Source organism: Dermacentor variabilis, chromosome 10, assembly GCF_050947875.1.
Source record: "Dermacentor variabilis isolate Ectoservices chromosome 10, ASM5094787v1, whole genome shotgun sequence".
NCBI lineage: Eukaryota > Metazoa > Arthropoda > Arachnida > Ixodida > Ixodidae > Dermacentor > Dermacentor variabilis.
In genome coordinates, this window is record NC_134577.1 from 2,708,668 (window position 1) to 2,728,722 (window position 20,055).

Sequence of the window (20,055 nt, forward strand, 5' to 3'; positions counted from 1 at the left end):
AGCGAGAAGAAACAAAAATAGACGGGGCATTCACAATAAAGCTGGCCACGAGGCTCCCTTTTCATATTTCTCGTCCGTTGATTTCGGGACCTTCGTCTGCATACTGTGTGTACTAAACTGATGCTTTATTATGTATTCGTTATTGGTAACATACAAGCTGCTCTTTTTTGTGCGCTTCGTCACATGTTCTCTCCTTGACGTTACTTATGACAATGCGCTGTGCAAAAATTTTTGCAATAAGTTCGCGCTCGACTTTTAGTGAAGTGTTAGAATAGTATATTAAAAGGCGAAATTGCACATCAGGTTTGAATAGCCTGCCAAAAGATGTCGTAATCGATAAATACGATCTCTGCGGCGTTCATTTTTCAGAATGGTCGACTGTTGGTGAGTTTTCTTTAGAAGGTAGGGCGTTTTAGGGCGGCCAACTCCCATATATTTGCAAATCGTCTGTTAGGTTCGTTTGTAGTCACAAATCAAATTGTAGGGCGTGTGCGATCCCCACATCAGCAGTGCATACTCAGGTCGATTTTATACCAAAACACTGACAGGGTGCACATGCGCAAATGACAAAAAAGAATGTATCGATTAAAAACGTGCGTCAAAATAGACAGGACCCCATTATCTAAAACAGGACACCTATAAGACAGAGTGGAACCTTTGACAGCATTTTTTAAATTTTCTTTCTCTCTCTTCAGGAACTAGGCCTTGAGGTCAGCTATTACAGTTTATGTATCCAAACGAAGGACAAAGGAAAGAGCGTACGTACAACAAAAAAACCCACGGTACTTTCATCACGTACAGTAATATAATATAAGGCTAGGCCGCTTGGCGGTGTTCTTGCCCAATTTCAGATAAGCAGGCATGAAACAAGCCACTGGCGCCACAGTCTTGTTGCGAAATATGCACGAATCATAATCTACTAACATGTGCTTCCTTTGTCATGTCAACCAGGGTTCACAATGCTTCAGACAAGGGTAATTTTGCAGATCGCCGCCATCAAAATGCGGCCGGTACGGCCTGGTGTAGAACCAGTGACCTTGACTTCAGCAGCCGACACATGCGTCACACGAGTCAATAATATTTTTCTAAAAAAATATGGTGAAGAAATTCTGTTGGACACATGTTCAAGTATCATCGCACTGAGCGCGTCTCTGGTTTGGATACGCCAGTTTGTGGTGCTGAAAGGTGGCAGCCGTATCATTGCATTTCTGAAACCTCTCATGAAAAGTATTCCCGCGCTGATTATAATTCATCCGTGTCGAGAACCATTTTGTCGAGGCTGTCGGCCCTTTCACCATAATCGTATGAGCCGTGACCGAGGGGTGTGTCGCGGAGTGAACGGCCGATCACAACATCCCGTCCACCGGCTCGAAAGGGGGCAGCTCATCGGTGCCCATTGAAGAGGCCTTGACCGCTCGGCAGGGAAAGCCCCGGCTCGAAGTCCCAGGCTCACTAGGAGGACCGAAAGGTCGATCACAACAATGCGTTATCCTTTATTCTGTGCTAGTCTTATCCACCGCTAATGTCCGGCTGATCCCGTTGATAACGTGAGCGGACTGTCGCTCTAACCATTTCAGCAATGGAATAGCATACTCAGGTCGTTTTACACTGAAACACTGCCAGGGCGCACATGCGCAAAATAGGGAGGACGTGCGTCAAAAACGGGAGTAAAAAAATGTGCGTCAAAATAGGGAGGACCCCATTATCTAAAACACAACGCGCAGGAAAGACAGAGTGAAACCTTTGACAGCATTTTCTTTTTCTTTTCTATTCTTCAAAAGACTAGTCACTACACAGAGTGTTACAAGTAGTCTGTTCACGAACACTGATAAAAGCAATACAAAACAGCGCTAAACAACGGGACGAGTGAAGAGACACAGACAACAGCGCTGACTAACAACCAAAGTGCCTTTATCCTTTCAGTCAGCATATATATACTCCGCGGCTGCCTCAAACCACAGAATCAACAGAATTGGGCATGCGCAGGGAGGATTGAAATGCGACAGGAAGGCGATCTCCTTCGGAAGGAAAGAAATAGAGGGAAGGCTTACACATGCTTCGCCGCTGACATGAATGTGGAAAGCTTCAGAAATCAGCCGTGCGCAGTCATCGAGGTAGTTTGACAGGTAGGTCACATCTTTGAAAGACGGCTTGCAGCCGCATTCATTGCAATGCAATGATAACTGACTATCTTTAGCTCATTTTTGAACTTTATTTGAGTGCTCGCGCATGCGGTCATTGATGCACCGCCCCGTTTGGCTGATATAAAAACGCTTGCATGAAAGGGGAATCTTATACACGTAATCTTATCTCGTAATCATGAACCAACCAGCCCAAATGCGTACTCTTCTACTGATAAAAGTGTGCGCTATGGTAGAAACAGTTGCTCAACACAGAGCTGACGCACCGGCAAGCCTACGAGTTGAGGTCGCGGCGAGTGTCGGAGAGGCTACTGTGCTTTGTCAGCTTGCTCTTCGTTGCAGCTTTTTTTATTTTTCGCTGTGTTTCAATAGCTCTCGCTCATTCCGCTGTGGCCTGCGGATGGGCATGCTGCGCATAATGCGAGGATCTACAATTTCGGGAAGAAGGCAGTCTCTGTAAAATCTGATGAGGAAAGGTAGCATTTTCAATTTCCAAAAGCTTTCTTCCCTTTCAAACCGCTGTACGTGAATTCCTTTTGATGTGTAGACAAGAAAATGACAGAAACTTCTTTTGGCGATATTTAGCTGGCCTTGAACCTGATAATAGTACCTATGAGAATTGCTTAGTGCGGGTGGTTCGAGGATTTGGCTCCTCTGGTTGAATTTCTTAGCAGCCTCACATGGTTCCATCTTCTTCGCTGTGAATGGACACTTGACCTCCAAGATACCGTCGCTCCCAACTAATCCATCGGGAGATGCTGCCAAGAAGCCATACTCTTGATAAACAAATAACGCACATGGTTGCACACGAGTTCCCATCTCTTCTTCGTACAACCGCACTGCGACTTGTTCTTGCTGCTTACCATGCTCAAGAGCGGCACTAGTGAAACTATTTTTGTAAAGTAGGCTTTTCATGAGTGCGTCACACGGCGTCGACTCTCTTCTTCTACACACAGCGTAAAAATTGGATGCAGTTAGACGCATTTGCCTTTCTACATGCCACGTGCAATTGTCTGCTTGACCTCTAGTGTGCTCCTGAATCTCAATCCTTCGTTTTTTGTCCACCTGCAGGCTTTTCAAAATATTTGCTTCTTTTTCCGAGAATTGTTCAAGCGGCATATCGGGTTTCTGACAGTTCGGGCCGTAATGGCACCTTGAGTCTTTCATCGGGGACTCCTTGCGCCGACGCCGCCGGTGGCCATTTTCCTCAAATACAGTCAACGACCGATTTTTCGGACCCTCTAGAAAAGGTAAAAACGTCCGAAAATTCAGGCAGTCCGAAAAAATGAATGCATGCAAAACAACGCACCTTCTTTCTTTTTTTTCTCGGATCTAGAGGTAAAGGGCGAAGTACCAGGCTTCCGAAACCCTGTCAAAGCATCAATGAAGGTGCTATAAAAAGAGGCATTCAAGAACTCTGTATGCAGCCGACTGCCAGTTTATTATGCACATGTGCATCGTCGGGCAGCCAGTGTTATTGCTGCAGTGGCTTGAACTTGTTCATTGTTGTTTGGACGGAGTTCCGGTTGCATGCGATCATATTCGCCTCGATCTGAGCAAGGGTCACGTCAGCACTGTACACCGATGAAAAAGTCAAATTGCTCGCGTCAACTCGGCGCTTGTAGGCGGCGCAGGCATTGGCTCCTCATTTTCAACATCGGAGTCTTCTGAATCCCCCACAACCTGACGGACTATTCCCTTGTCAGTCAGTTCTGCGCAGAAGTTGAGCTTGTTGTCAGCGTCAACAAACTGTTCAAAAGTTATTTCCGTGGGTACGGTACTGCTTTCCGCGCTTGGACGCCATCAGCGAGGACGACGAAGACGGAGTGGGGGCCATCGAAGGCAAGCGAAATCCTCAAGTTGCGAACAGTGGAGTTCGCTGACGAGCATTGAAACACCTAGGCCTAGCGTCGCAGAGCACACTTGACAAAACAGCACAGCCACACACCACGCTAGCCAAAACGTGGCCTGCGCCAACGAGGTGTTGCCTGCGCAAACAAACGAAGTAGCGCCGCTCCGGAAACTCCGCCGGAGACGGAAGTGCGGCCATTTGCGGCGATGAACATAGCCAGCGTGGCCAGACCAAATCGAGGTGTGACGGCTAGATTCGGCTAGTTGTGGTTCAAAGCGGTGATATGCTTTGGCTGCTAGTCGATTTCCTTCGCAAGGGCACTGCGCGAGGAGCCAAAGGACCTTCCGTCGCGTCAAAAAGTCCGGAAAATTGGACTGCGGGGGGTTCGAGCGTCCGAAACTTCAGATGTCCTTATACATTGATTCTATGGGGCTCGTGGCGGTGCCGCGAAGACGTCCGAAATATCAGGCATGTCCGAAAATTTGGGCATCCGAAAATTCAGTCGTTGACTGTAGTTTTCGCCTCAGAGACTCTTTGCTAGCCTTCTGACAGAATTTCTTGTTTGCGTAGCGCTTCAAGATGGCTGAAGAACTCTTGCAGGTGACCGCCTTAGTTGTAGCGCAATGCCAATGGGGCCCCAGCTGAAAGCTGAGCCCAGCACCATAACATCGGTGTTCATACGAGCCTTTCTGACACCTGTTTATCTGCTTTCCTCCAGACAATTTGGTTACCAGTGACATTACTGCCTCGGCAAGGTTACTGGTGTCATTCGTGACAAGACGGCCAGCTTTCTCCGCAATTATGTTGGCGGCGGTCACTATTTTCAGCTGGAGCACTTTAGGCATATTCTCATAAACGTTGTCGCCTTTGGTGCCATCACAAAAATCGCTCTTGCATTTGTCGTGGCACCCAAACACGTCTTGGACCATTTATGAGGTCGGCAGCTAGCTCTAAAGTGTGTTATGCTTTCCGTGCATATTTTTCTTCTGCAGTGCCCTGTACATCCAGCAGAATGTTGGCATAATGCTTGATAGCCTTCCATGCACCATTCTTTATGCGTTTAATTCTGGCACCACTTAGGTAGGCTGAACTTCCCTTAGTTTCTTTAGCAATAGCATAGAGGCGAGTGGTATAGCATTTCACTACATGGTTCGTGCACTCCCTCTTCTTTACAAAACGGCCATATTCCACTTTTGTAAGGATCTGATGCAAGACTGAAGAAACACCGTCCCCTATGAACGTCCGATATTTGACACCATGCATTTCGACGTTCCTCTGGAAGCCTTCAACGATAATATTGGACTCCATTGCACCTGAGCTTTCGTTTCAATTCTTATAGCACAGATGCTATTTTTTCTCCTTGCCCGTCCTGGCGTAGTGTTCACATGGGCTACACAGTCTGTTTCTCACTCCTAAGTATAGGAGCTTTTTAGTAAGCTTGCCTATAGTAACAGCCACACCAGAATTGGCAGAATACCGGTGTCCGTGACTGCGATGCGACCAACCACCATCGACAATCACTGTGATGTGGGGGGTTACGCCATCTTCACAAAAATCCCCGGCTTCTTCTGCAAGTGTTTTCGCTTCCTTGCCTGCTTTTATCATCTGGTCCAGAAGAACGGCTTTCCAGCACTGAAACAAAATAAAATTACACCAGACCATGAGCTCAAAACATTTCACAATGCCGGCGTTACACTTCGTAACGTGACCCCTGTGTGCATGGAACAACATATCAACTGCAGGTTTGCTGCCATAGTGGCAATCCTGCAATTGCGCCAGGAATATTTAGATTCAACGATTAAAGATTGAATGGGGGGATGTGCACTATGCCGTATTTTTAAATGCTTAGCACAGCTGCAACGTCACGTTAGTTCTACTAACAACTGCACTCCAAATCCGCATAGAAACAGAAATGTGTGCGTAAATAACTTTACCTTTCCAAGAGATTCCTCTCGACGTAGAAAAGCCCCTTTACTCATAGCGGGAACTTCAATGATTGACATCGCTTCCTCGAACTGCGAGTGGCCAGATCCGATGCTCATAAAAGCCCACACGGCAGCATCGTTGATCCCTAATATTGTCTTGTAGGTGAGGGACGTTGGTTCTGGGACGGGGTCAGTCGTCAACTTCTTGATTTCTCTGCATTCAGTGCAGGAAAATGTAAGCTCTGACCACAGCCCCACTTTGCGTTCCTTCACAAATACAAAGCGACCAGTCGACTTGGGGCACATGTGGTTGTCGAGACTCTGAACAGCATCTACAAAATGACTCAGTGACACGATTCGCCTCCCGGAGATGTTCGGCTCTTCTGGCTGAGTTGAGGCGAAGCTTGACTCAATACTCAGGTCCGGCAGAGGCTCTTCACCGATGCCGAAACTATCCCAGTACTCGACCGTTGTGCCATCCTATATGGTAGTGCCATTGTCTTCCAAGGACGGAGTGCAGGCTGCACTTCGCTGTTGCTCACTGCTCTTCTGCGATCCTTCCTTCCTGAAAAATTGAAACAGTACTCTTCTTACTTCATCATTTCGTCTGAATAATTCAATCAACAGTTGACGAAATTCTTGTTCTCCCCCTGATATGTGCGGTATATGCACTTGCACCAGATGCACAGATATGGTGTCGACAACGCTGCCATAGCTGATGTGCATCTGTCAGCTGATGTAAACCGGCTGCATATGATACAAAGCCCGAAACAAGCAGACAATCAGATGCACCTCGTAGCCCGTCAAAGCTCACTGCCTTACCATGTATGCTAAAAACCTACCGCCACAAATGAGCCGGTCATCGCCAGAATTACAAGGTAAGGCTCCCACCACGGCCTTTTTATGTCGTGTTGCTCACCTTCCTTCACCACGATTATGGCTAAACTAAAGAATCAGCTCTCCAAAGCAAATGGAAAAAACACTTTTTTGGTATTGCTGCTTTGCTTCGATTTATCGAATGTCCCCTTCTATGGTAGTTACAAACCCTGGTAACAGAAAGGGTCTTACCTCGAGTGGTGTGAAAACGCAGTTGCTGCCCGCGCTCGGCGAGATGCTGCGACGGCTCTTTTCCTTTTTCGTGAAGCACTCTCCTTGCGATTTCCCATGACTTGGACAAATGCTGTCTGTGCTAGGTTCTCTCACGCGCAACCACTACGCACGCTCGACAAAATAAGAATGCCTACCAGGGCCGATATTTTGTAGCAGTGCATTACGCTAATCTATGCTAGTCCACCGCTAACGGCCGGCTGATCCCGTTGATAACGTGAGCGGACGGTTACTGTAACCACTGCTAGATATGGGCCCTTTTTCTGGCATCCTCCGAGTTCACCAGACCACATCAAACCACGTTCCCGAGGCGCAGCACGTCCAAACAAGTTGGCGTACCCCACCTCGTGCGCCACACGTAGAGCTATTGTCCTACCGCTTGACTCCTCCTGAAAGTGTAGCTGGAGCCTGGCACGATTCCAGGTAACCTGGGTCCTGAGCAAAGCTGATTTGCAGCTCTGAAAGTTCGCTCTAAAACAACCTGTCTCCCCCAGCTCAGCGCTTGCAACCCGGAGGGAATGACGGCTGTAAATCCCCGTGAAGCCCTCGGAACCCCCATCCGCCTATTGTGACGGTGCTTTCAAGCCACGAGACAACGCCAGTGGCAAGTCACCGTGAAGTCCTCGGAACCCCCATCCGCCTATTGTGACGGCGCTTGCAAGCCGCGAGGCAATGTCAGTGGCAAGTCACCCTTCCTACGGAAGAGCCCTTGGAGCTACCCCCCACTCGCCGAATATGACTGAACTCGCATGGGCGCCTACCATTGCAGGAAAATGGCGACACCTGAGCGGGCTCGACGATTCGCCGAAAAGTATGTGACCTCAAGGCACCGAAGGGGAGACAGGGAGCCGAGAGAAGCATTCCTTCATTCATCTCTTTCGGGCTTCTTGCCACGGGCCGCAGCGTCGGCCATCATTAATTACTTCATGTGTTTACTGTAAATAATGTAAATAAATCTCCAGTTTTCATCTAAAAGTCCTCCTCAACGTCGGCCAACTCCCGCACTCAACGGCAAGATCCAATATCTTGGGGGACATCGGTGGGATTGTCCTCCAGATCCAACAGCGCTGACCAAGCACGAAAAGCCCGAAAATGTATTATCATCAGAAAGGCTTCGATACAAAATACTGGCCCAGACTCATGGGCGACACCACATGGTGTGGATGAGGCGCAATTCGTTCTCTACAGTCTCGTCTTACTGCGCGTTGAGTACTACAGCATGCATGCTTTTCACGTCGTTCATACAATCAGATTACATAAGCGCCGGTGACAACAGACAACGGATATAGCATCGATAGCGTTCGAGAAACTTCCGATACATGCAGGCGCGTCCTGCGTTCGGTGAAAAGTGGTCACAGGTGTACACATGTAAATACAACTCCATTCCAATGCGTTGTGTCAGCCAAAGAAAAAGAGACGGGGAAGATTCCTCTATTGTGTTACCGTAATCGCACCACCAACAAGGTCGACGACTGAACAAGTTTCACGGAGGAATTTTAGCGCACCATAGGCAAGGCCTCCTCCCTTCTTCGGCCACGCAGGCGGCTCTTATGCTTGGCTGGCATGTGCTTTCACCATGGCTGCTATGCACGTACTAGCCCAACAAAAGCAGGAAACAACAGCATGTCTCGTGACCTTGGCCATGCCTCTGGAAGTGGTTCCTCTATTCAGGATGATTGACAGGCATTGTGGGGGAACCCACTGCCGGAATCTTATAACGGTTCCCAATGCGAACCGGTTCGCCTTACCACTTACGTCACTAAATAGGCCACTCTCAAGCCTGAGGTGGAAGACAGGGAGTACACGACCAATAAACCAGAGGGTGCCGCCTCTGAAGTGTAAATCATCATATGACGAGTTAAGAATTGCGTAATGTTTCTTCTTGCTCAATAAATATGAACTATTATTTAAATATTGTCCTGAAAGTTTTCAATTGTCGTCGCATGTTGACATATTCTTTTATTGAGCATTAGGCAATATAAAATTGCCACTGTTCGTCGCCAGGTAATAATCCACGCGTTAAAAATTGTTAACAGTCGAATCAAAGGATCATCACCAACAGTTGAAGCCCCATTGAATCCCCATCATCAACAGTTGTGCGAAAATTTTGAAAGCTGGTTCTTTATTGTATGATATCGTCGCACAGGGACATTTTCTTCGGGTCGTACGTCTCGCACCGGCAAAGGGCGATGGCTGCTCGTCTCCTTCAGTTCGTCACACAGCCATCGGATGGTTCCCTTTGACAGACGATAATGACGACGAAACTCCTCATCGGTCAGCTCTGATAACGCGTCTAGCACCTCTAGTCGTTGACGGGTTGGGGAGAGCAACCCGAGGCAAAGAATGAGGGGCGCTGCCATGTTTTCATGTGTGTGAAGTTGTACCTTAGAGATGATCAACGCGCGCGAGCGCACACCACCCGCGAGTCTCCTAGGCGGCGCGGCCATGGTCGCAAGCAAACAACCTAGCCACAGCAACGGAACCCAAAGCAGACTACATCTTCGCTAGTTCCACTCATGGCCGACGTCGGGTTCGCTTTGAAAATTCTTCACTTATGCGTGATGTGTTCAAAATTTGCAGTACCACCCCCGCTCTCTGAAGACCGCTGACGCAACCACTATTCTGACGAATCACGTGAGGGCAAGGGAACCGGCCATGGAGGAAGGAAACTAAGGAGAGGCCATACCCCCTCCGCGCGCAAGGAGAAAAGTGTGGAGGAAGTGACGTAGTAGGTTCTGCTCTGTTTTGCTGATTTTTTATTTCTTTGCCGTAGTGGCCACACCTTTCGGGCCACAATGGCGGTCCTGTTTTGGTTCTGTGCGTTCACACGTGTTGCTCCGTAGGTTTTGTACCGTGGCAAAAGCACCGTGCGGGCAGGTTCGTGTTGGTCTTCGTGTTTTGTTGCGCTGCGTTATCTGGACCGTGCTCTCCCGGATGTTGCTGCGGCCAGGTGGGACTAGAGGAACTAAAGTTCGTGCAATGAACGCACATGCAACGCTGTACGCAATGTACCGCGCCACGGCAATGGCAACGGGCAAAGGAATATCCGCGGGAAATTTTGCCCTCTTTGGCGTACTCATGCTAACGTGCTAACGATTGTTTAGTGTTGCTGCGGAGCGCGCGGGTCCGAGCAGCATGGTTGCGCGCAGCGCGGCGTGGTTTCGCGAGAAATGTAAACAAGAGAGGAGAGCTGGCCTGATAGGCGGAGCAACGCCATGAGCAACGCCAACTTTCGGCTTCACTTTAACTTCAGAAAGAGTGACGTCAGGGCCTCTCCTGAGTTTCCTTCCTCCGTGGAACTGGCTCTCATTCGGAATCGTTATAAGATTCCGCCCCAAGAATCGTTTGGCAGAAAAGTCTAAAACGTTCGTTCCCGAGGTAAAATGTTCTGGCCCGCCACATTCGGCGAAGCTGTGAACTTCCCGCCTCAGCACTTTTGTGGCTGTCGTGTAGATGGCGCTAGGTGAAAATTTTGCATGCAAGTGCGAAAATAGTATAAATTTCTTGCTTTCTTTGCAGTTTGTCCCTGTGATTATAGCATATTACAATAACAAATGACCATAGCTGCTAATTTTTAAGATACGAGTCCTTATATTATGGTACGGTTTGAATGTTGCATAGACTTTATCGATGTTACCAGTGGCAAAAAAAAGGTAAAATTCACGCGTCCCGTACAGCGTTTCTTTTTGCTTCATTGGAAAGGTATGCGTTGAGATTTTGAATTAAGGCTTCTAATTGTCTCATCCAAAACCGCAACTTCGTAGCTTTAGTACCTTTCCGCAAAAATGGGCGGAAGTAGGACCAGAAGTCTAAATATTGCCTAATTTCTGTCGCATTATTAGGAAACCTAATAAAGGTACATGAATGAAATTTTGTGTCCTAAATGAAAATTCCTTGAACTCTAACTTATCCAAAATTTAGCTTCCTTAAACATGTACTAGCCGGGCTGCTTACATCAGAAGTTGCGATATTTGGCAATCTTCAAAAGCAAATTATCCAAAAAGTAAAAATACAACATTATTTTGCTGCGTCTAGGAATGAGATAAATATGTCGTAAAGCTACAGAGCAAGCTGCAATGCCATAAATGCGGTAGTTTCTTCTAAATATGGTCACAACTTAGACACTGTTCGCAGAAACCATGTATTTCGTGCTTGTTCTTGAACATTTATTTCTAAATCATATTAATCAATTTTTTTATATTACACATCGTTGGAATCTACAAGAACTCTTTGTTATGGTATATACGACAACTTTATATTCTAAGTAGAAGAGCTGCCACGGTTGCTCCAAAAGTACTGAAAACACGGGGCTCGTGCCGCTGGAGTGGGACCGCCACCTTAAGGGCTCAAACCACCACAAGCACATTCAAGAACGCTCTGAAGGCCTGTCGGCACACGTATTAGGCATATCGGTGCTTGCACTGTGACAGGAAATACCGAGTGCACGCATGTATAATTAAGGAGCACATACTGTATTCACGCTTGTTATGCTTCACTGCAATACTTTTGCGTATGCTTCACCAAGTAACATTTCTGTACGGAGGGGAAGCTGACTTTCAGGAACCAGCATTATGCAACGCATCATGCTTTTCAAGCTTCTAAGCCAATCGCGAGGACCACAAAGGCGGAGTCCGTGCCATTGCTGACAGCAGCGAATTTCTTCAATACAAAACACGGCACCTAACGGCAAGAAGCTTCTTAGCAAACATCGAAGCAGCTAGGCCTAGCGTTGCCACAGTGGTGGCTACGGCCGCCAGCGGATCTGCGTGCGAGAGCGCCGGTTCAAGGCAGCAAGGTAATCAAAATGGCAGCAGTGGTAGCTTTGATTAATGCCGTTTCGGACCTGCGGTCACAGCAAAACGTCCGGAATATAGGACGGTGAAGAGTTCTTGCGTCCGAAATTTCAGACGTTCTGATACATTGACTCTATGGGGTATGTGGTGGTGCCGCGAAGCCATCCAAATTATCGGGAATTCGCAAGGTCGGTCGTTTTTGACTGTACGCTGCCAACTCCTCCAGCCGATGACAGGACATCAAATACGATTCATTATGATTCCCGTCTGTTACTCGAGCCAGCATTACCACGGCTTTCGACCCTTTCAATAAAATTACAGCTAATTTTCCCTGATAGAAGCACAAATTCCCTGAGTTTTCCCTGAGCTTTTCCAGACTACTCAAAATCCCTGAGAATTCCCAGTTTTCCCGGTTGGTAGACACTCTGTTAACGCAAAATCCGCTCTGTTATTGACCATATAGCTGTCCTGGAAGATCTGGACCGCATTATGTACTACCTGGTGTGGTGCTCACCATGGCAAATGTTCAACACTGATAAATGCTGATTGATGACATTTGGCCGCAAATGATTGAATTCTATATATATTTATTCACTTAACAGACCAGTCACCCTCGCATCGTATAAACAACTCGGTGTACATTTTTTACGTAGTATCTCATGGACAACCTACATAGAAAAAATTGCTGCTAAAGCTAACCGCACATTAGGTTATTAAATGCGCAATCTCAGAGGCATGCCCACTTTGGGTCGGCAAATCACCTATCAAACATTTTCTTGCCCTCAACTGGAATACACATTTTCCATTTGGTCACTTCGTCAAGAATACCTCATTAATTCCCTTAAACACGTACAAAATCGTGCGGCTCGTTTTATTGCACGAGACTACAGCTAGAATTCCAGCATAACTAACATTAATACATCATTGTCCCTTGCATCCTTAGAATCTTGCAGAACAATCGCACTTATTTGCCTCTTCCATAACGTGTTTATAGCCATCATCATCATCATCATCCATTTACCCTACCTATTAAACAGACGAATCGCCTATCGTACCAATTGCATTATCACCTCAGTTTCAAATGACTTTCAGGAAAAACCATCACATTCAACTCATCAGCCTTGCCAAGTGCAATCATCTATTGGAATGGTTTTCTGGACAACAGTGTTCACATCTCCCAACCCATTCTCCTGCAAAAAATAAATGCAGCATTTTGTTTTGAAAAGTTTCCTTCTTGTTCCATTTTCCAGTTTGGTTATTTACTTCCTATTGTGTAATGATGTTCAAATAACAATGTTCAAATTGCTTCCGTTTGCACCAAAATTCGTAACCCCCCTCACATAATATCCCAGTTGGAATCCGTGAGGTATCTGAATAAATAAGCAAATAAGTTGTCACAACTCTGCAGTCTTTTGTATAGTATGGGGAGGTGGGACTAGTCAAGCTACCGTTATGCAGCTTTTATCCTGGTATCCCCACCGCTTTGTATACATCAGTGTACTTGTGTGGTAAATAAGCTTCTTAAAAATATGCTGGTGTCTACTATTCTCCTGCCTTGTAAAAAGTTGCAGCAACAGCACAAATTTGAACCTTTGTAATAAGCTTAAGCTAGCCTTTTAAGGTCCACAAGATCCTGCCTACTGATTTAGCATGACCCAACTTAAATGTGAATTGAGTCCCATTACCACGCGCTATTTGTATGCCAAATTCCTCACACACACACACACACATACACACACACACACACACACACACACACACACACACACACACACACACACACACACACACACACACACACACACACACACACACACACACACACACACACACACACCACTAATCACATTTCCAGGAACACTGCATAACTGCTGACCTAGAAGTTCCCAAATGAAAGCAGCAGTGGAATTCCAAAATGTGGAACGAACCTTGATAGGGAGAACACCAGCTACAAAGGATCTGCCTGTCACTCTGGCCACATATCCAGGCTCGGTCAGGACTAGTGGCTTCAGGGACCCTGCAGGCTGCGTGCAGACCTCCACTAGGCCCCCTCCCTTGGGGTAGTAACCCCTGCAGCCACATCGGCCAAGCAGCATTTTTAGGGTAAAGTGCCTTCAGAATACAGTTAAACCTCGACATAACAAAGTCGGTAAAATCTGCAATTTTCTTCGTTACATAGAAATTTCGATCTACTAAATTCAATCTTTTATGCACATAAGTACAGTCGCCGATAGATTTTTCTTACACAGAAAGGGACCGCAGAATTTTCCGAGTTATCAGGCAATCAGAAAAAGCAAATTTGAATGAGAAACTCATGCCACATACGTCAACGATATCTTCTTGGCGGTACAAATTAAGCGGAGCCAGCTACGCTTTCACGTGCACTCCGCCCCATGGCTGATAGCGTTGCCCGCACTGGGACGATGCTATCAGCAAGTGCGCTAGCAGCGTCGCAACAATGGGTCACCGAAACTCAAGATTAAGCAACCTCTAATACTAAACACTCAGCAAGACAGCTTACATGGTGCCATGCCTTCTCGTCACACCCACTCTTTGCATACGCTGGCAGATTACCTCTAAAGCAGGGTGCGCGGCTGCGTATGCGCTCAGCCGTGCTTACAGCCCTGCACAGCCACGGCCGAGACGCATGCAAACTTACCGCACCCCCCCCTCCCACCCGCCCCTTCGCACAAGCTTGATCACAATGCCGCGACCTCACTCCCCTCCCCCTTGTTTCCTTTGCCCAAATGGGAAGGCAGAACTCGTGAAGCCACCACCTTTCTTCTCTCACCCTCGCAGACTTTCACTCACACCTAAAGCACACAGTGGGCGGGGCGCGATAGGATCTTACCGCACTTGGACTTTTGGACTTTTACAAAACATGATGTGGCTCTACTTCAGCAGTCACTCTTGTCGTGCAGCATATGATTTCGGAGGTGCATTTGCAAACAGCCGCTTGTAATTCGATCAGTTGACCATTTACGTCGGTGGAAGTTTCCATTTATTGTCTTGGCATTCCTTTGCAGCGGCAGTGAAATGTTGTTATATTGAAATGGCGTACAAACACACTTCGTTGCATTGAGGTTCTAAATACATTGTGTTCTATGAACAAGATATGAAAAGTTACTCTTCATTATACCAAGAATATCATTATATTGAAGTTTGTTATATCGAGGTTTAACCGTATTTGGAAATGCACAGATGCAAAAGGCAAGACAAAGATGAAAGAGCAGAGAACGGGATGGTGCTTCCTATGAACCAATAGTTTTAGTACATACAGACATGGCTATAGTAATAGGATGCCCCAAGGGCCAACACGTGCTGAAATGTGTATTTAAACAGCCTGCCACGCACTGTCAAAGGACTGTGAATAAAATGAAAAATAGGTATTGAAAGGCAGCGAGGGGGGGGGAGGGGGTATTCTGGAAGTGTCCATCTAGTGGACATGTCCATTTTGCCTGTCACTGATGTTCTGACTGGCTGGGCTGGGGTACGTGTAAGGAGAGAGTCGCCTCCAGCCAATGTGCACTTCAGCAGCAGACGAAAAGTATACATGTCCACTAGGTGGATACTTACAGAATACCACCCCCCCCTCCACTGCTCTTACACCCAGGTATACAAACACAGACACAAGAACAAAAAGGACAACAGAAATGCCGACTATGTATCAACTGAAAGTAGTGTCAGAAAACAAGGCAGGCTCAAACCTTATCTGCACGGGGCAACAGTGTCAACCCATCAATCATGGAAACCTGTGGCCACTCGTGAAAGATGCCTGTTTAGAAACGGAAATTTGAAATTTCACTTCGTGCAAGATAATTGAGGGCTCACTTGCACAAGTGCTACTGCTACTGATAATATGCCATGACTTGACCCTAAGGCACACTTCGCTTTAAAATTTTGCAATACACTTGCAATTGTGACAGTGCTCAGGCCAACTGTGAAGTGAGAGAGGAACGTAATGGGATTATTCTAGCAGATGTCTCTTGTGAAAGTGATTGTTTTTTATTAGTTGACAGGGTGCAAAAGATGTCTCAACCTACCTTTTAAGAACCTTGATGTCACATGAAGCTCCAAATTTTTTTGCTATGGGCAGGAACACCTGTGTAATGAATCACAAAGTACAATAAGGTGAAGGCTTTTGACACAAACATGTAGGCAACGAGCAATCACAAATAAGAACAACCATTCTCACATTTATAAATACGCATCAAGTAAGAAATTCAATTTGTTAGCTTACTGAACACATAGTGAAACAACCAGCAGAGTAGTTTACCTCAGCCTAACAATGTGACACTTTGCAATAAAATACAATAGTGCACGATGACTTAGTCAAAGTCAGCACCTCAGACTGTCCAAACAATTCTGAAAATATGGTTTTACCTACACTAAGTAAATATAAGTCAACTATAAGTTAAGTATATAAGTGCTTAACCATAAGTGAACAAAAAACGATAAATCAGGCAGAGTGGAGTGCAGGAAAATGGCAGCTATTGGATTGAAATGTCTCAAAAATCACACTGTAGAGGATTGATGAGTAGTGTAGTTGCACAATACTACAAGTGCAAGTCAAGTACAAACAAAAGTGCTGTTCCACTAAGCAAACCCTGCTTTCTTATCCATGCCTTTTATTCCTTCTGCAAGTTAAATGTCTATTAGCATGTACACAAATATGCAAAAGGCATCATATGTATTGAATATTTACCTTTCTTCGAAGAGCTAGAGAAGAAGAAGCCAACTGCACGGCACGCGAGAGCGCGAACGCACGAAGACGTAAAAGTAGAAAAACAAGAGAGCATCCGTCATGGACTGCATTTGATCTAATCACTATAAATAATGTAAATACAGTTGTGTTTCATCATAGGCCGTGACCATTTATTCTATAATCGGGTGCCGAAACCCGCTGGTAGTACTCGCCAGGACTCTACACGCCTGGAGTGCTCATAGGGGACTTTGAAAACGAAGACAGCCCGTCGTAAGGGCAGAAAACCTCCTCCGAAGGCCAAACAGTACGACCTGACTGGACTATCCGCCGTTACCCTTCGCCGTGATAAGAAACCTACTCAGCGTCCATTTGAGAAGGTGAGTGAGGTCACACATTGTTGAAACAGAAGATTATTATTATTAATTAGTGTTTTATGGCGCTAGGGCTACAACGGCCAAAGAACACCAGCAACAATGTTTAGTAGCGCGGTAGAATGTTATAAACATGTCAGCGGGTATAATGGGTTGCGATGCCTGTGATGTACTGCGGTGGCTGTAAAGGCCTAGGAATTAAAAACATAAGGCTTGCATTTCTTGGGAGAATTTAAGATGATTATGTAGGATTTCGGGTAGCGTAGGGAAGATGAGTTAAGATATGTTCTTCAAAAAGTTCACATCATTAAGATAACTGAACAGCCAGACGAGGGGGAACATCGGCTCAGCAGATAGGAAAAATGCAGGATGCATAGGTAAATTGGAGCGGTAAAGTTCAGGAAAGTATTTTTTTCGCGTGGCTTCCATGCCAGGGCATTGTATAAGAGCATGGATGACTGTGAGTTGATTTCCACATCTAATGCAGACCAGTGGATCAGTACCGGTTAGCAAGTATGAGTGTGTTGCATGTGTGTGTCCTATCCTCAGTCTCGACATGATTACTTCCTCCTGTCTATGCCGTTGTACAGCTGTTTGGGTAATGTAGGGTTGGATTATGTGAAGTTTGTTATTATTTTCTGTGTCCCAAGCTTCTTGCTATGCATGACGCAGTATTCCTCGAACGACAGGTTTCATATCTGTATATGGAACATAACTTATGTCTATTTGGGGCCTTAGACCTGCTAAAGCTGCATTTGCGTCTGCCGCTTCATTACCAGGTATACTACTATGGCCAGGTACCCAGCAGATTATAATATGTAGCGCTCTCTTGTAGGCTAATAATAATAATATTTGGGGTTTTACGTGCCAAAACCACTTTCTGATTATGAGGCACGCCGTAGTGGAGGACTCCGGAAATTTTGACCACCTGGGGTTCTTTAACGTGAACCTAAATCTAAGCACACGGGTGTTTTCGCATTTCGCCCCCATCGAAATGCGGCCGCCGTGGCCGGGATTCGATCCCGCGACCTCGTGCTCAGCAGCCCAACACCATAGCCACTGGGCAACCACGGCGGGTTCTCTTGTAGGCTAAGGATAAGCTGCTGATGAGAGTGTTTATCACAAGATTTTTTCTTTGTTTTTCTAGGTGTATTGACTGGACCACACTTAAGGCATCTGTGTATATTATCGATTGATTGATCTGTTTTATTGGTATTTCTTTAACTGCGAGGAGTATAGCATGAGCTTCAGCAGTGAAGATACTTGTGTATTTATTTAATCTTAAATGGGCAACAAAATCTGGACCAATTGCAGCACATGATGTTGTTTCAGCAGTTTTTGAAGCATCAGTGTAAAATTCTGGACACTTGTACTTACTCTGTAGTGATAAGAAGTGTTGTTTTACAGCTTCTTGGGGTGTATGCTTTTTGTTTGTTTCTGTGAACAAGAAGTCACAATGTATGGTGACTGATTCCCATGGTGCTACTAACTCATTAGTGTTTTACAGGTGAACGTCCGACAGCAATATGTTGTTTTCTTGACATAGCGACAGTGCTTTCAGTGGAAATGGCTTTGCTAATGTTGGCCGCTTTGCAAAGAGGGTTTGCGTTTCTGTGCTCTTCAACATTTTGTAACACGGGTGTTCTCGGTTGGAACTAATCTTAAGTGCGTACATAAAACTACAATACTTATTTGTCTGTCTAGGTTCCACTGATTAGCTTCTACGTGCCAACTTGGAACAGGGCTAGTGCGGAATGCACCTAGGGCTAGTCACATGCCAAGATTATGTACAGGACCCAGAATTTTTAAAACAGAATGTGAAGCTGATTGGTAAACGATGTTCCCGTAAGCGATACGTGTTCTAATTAAACTGTTATAGAGCGAGAGCAAGCATTTCTTGTCAGTTCCCCACGACTGGTGCGAAAGAATTTTGAGGATGTTCATAGTTATTAAGCATTTCATTTCATGTTTTTTATTTGTTGCACGAATGAGAGCTTATCATCCAATATAATGCCAAGAAATTTCTGCTCCTTTTTTACACTAAGCGCATACCCGTTCATCGAAATATTCGGTTCAGGATGTATGCCTCTTTTCCGAAAAGATAACACGCACGTGGTCTTTTCTTCATTAAATCGAAAGCCATTCTTGTCAGCCCATCTTGAAAGCCTGTTCACTCCCAGCTGAATCTGCCTCTCGCATATGGACAGATTGCATGATTTAAAACTTATCTGTATGTCATCTACATAGACTGAGTAGGATATAAATGGTGGGAGTGTTTTTGTAGTGTGTTCATTTTAACTAAGAATAGTGTGCAGCTGAGCACTCCTCCTTGTGGTACACCGTTTTCTTGCACAAAGACTCTTGACACTGCAGTTCCCACCCTTACTCTGTACTTTTGTTCGGAAAGGTAGCTTTTTATTATGTTAAACATGTTGCCTGGCACGCCATACGAAACGAGGTCTTGCAATAATGCCATACCTCCAGGTAGTGTCATAAGCTTTTTTGAGATCAAAAAATACTGATAGACAGTATTCTTTATGAACAAATGCGTCTCGTATATAACTCTCAAGTAGGACTAAGCTATCTGTTGTGCACCTTCCTGGTCTAAAACCGGCTTGGCGGGGATCCAGAATTGCACTGTATTCCAAAAAGTACATTAATCGGCGGTTTGTCATTTTTTCAAACACCTTACATACACAGCTTGTTAGAGCGATAGCTCTGTAGCTCTGTACACAGGAGGGGTCTTTTCCATGCTTTAATATTGGTACTACTATAGCTTCTTTCCAACAGGATGGCAATCGACCACTGCAGAAAATTTTATTGAACAGGTATAAGAGGCATTCAAGTGTTTCCTCGGGTAGGTGCTTGAGCATCTCATAATTAATACTGTCTAATCCTGGCGCAGAGCTCTTGCAGTTGCGCAAAGCTATCTTTAATTCTTGCATCGTGAATGAGCAATTGTACCCATCGCTATGGGATTTTCTGAAGGAGAAGGGTGTTGACTCAGCTAATTTTTTCTATGTTAGGAATGCTTTTGTGTAATTCGCGCAACTCGATATGTGCTCAATGTGATTCATCGTCCCTCAATGACCATCTCGAGAAAGGACCTAAGCTACTAGCTGACTTGGTTGCTCTTCTCATACGTTTTCGTATGAACCGTA

The 20,055-nt window shown here is 45.7% G+C and overlaps 1 protein-coding gene across 7 annotated transcripts in view; it reads right to left on the bottom strand.

The window, feature by feature from the left end:
* Nucleotides 1–20,055, bottom strand: part of Rtca (RNA 3'-terminal phosphate cyclase) — an 83,757-nt gene that overhangs the window by 53,834 nt on the left and 9,868 nt on the right. For all 7 annotated transcript variants that reach the window (XM_075671305.1, XM_075671300.1, XM_075671304.1 and 4 more), the window contains 2 exons: nucleotides 15,862–15,920; nucleotides 13,747–13,888 (listed from right to left, as the gene is read on the bottom strand). In XM_075671305.1, coding sequence (XP_075527420.1) covers nucleotides 13,747–13,888; nucleotides 15,862–15,920 — 201 coding nt within the window. The remainder of the gene's footprint in view (nucleotides 1–13,746; nucleotides 13,889–15,861; nucleotides 15,921–20,055) is intronic.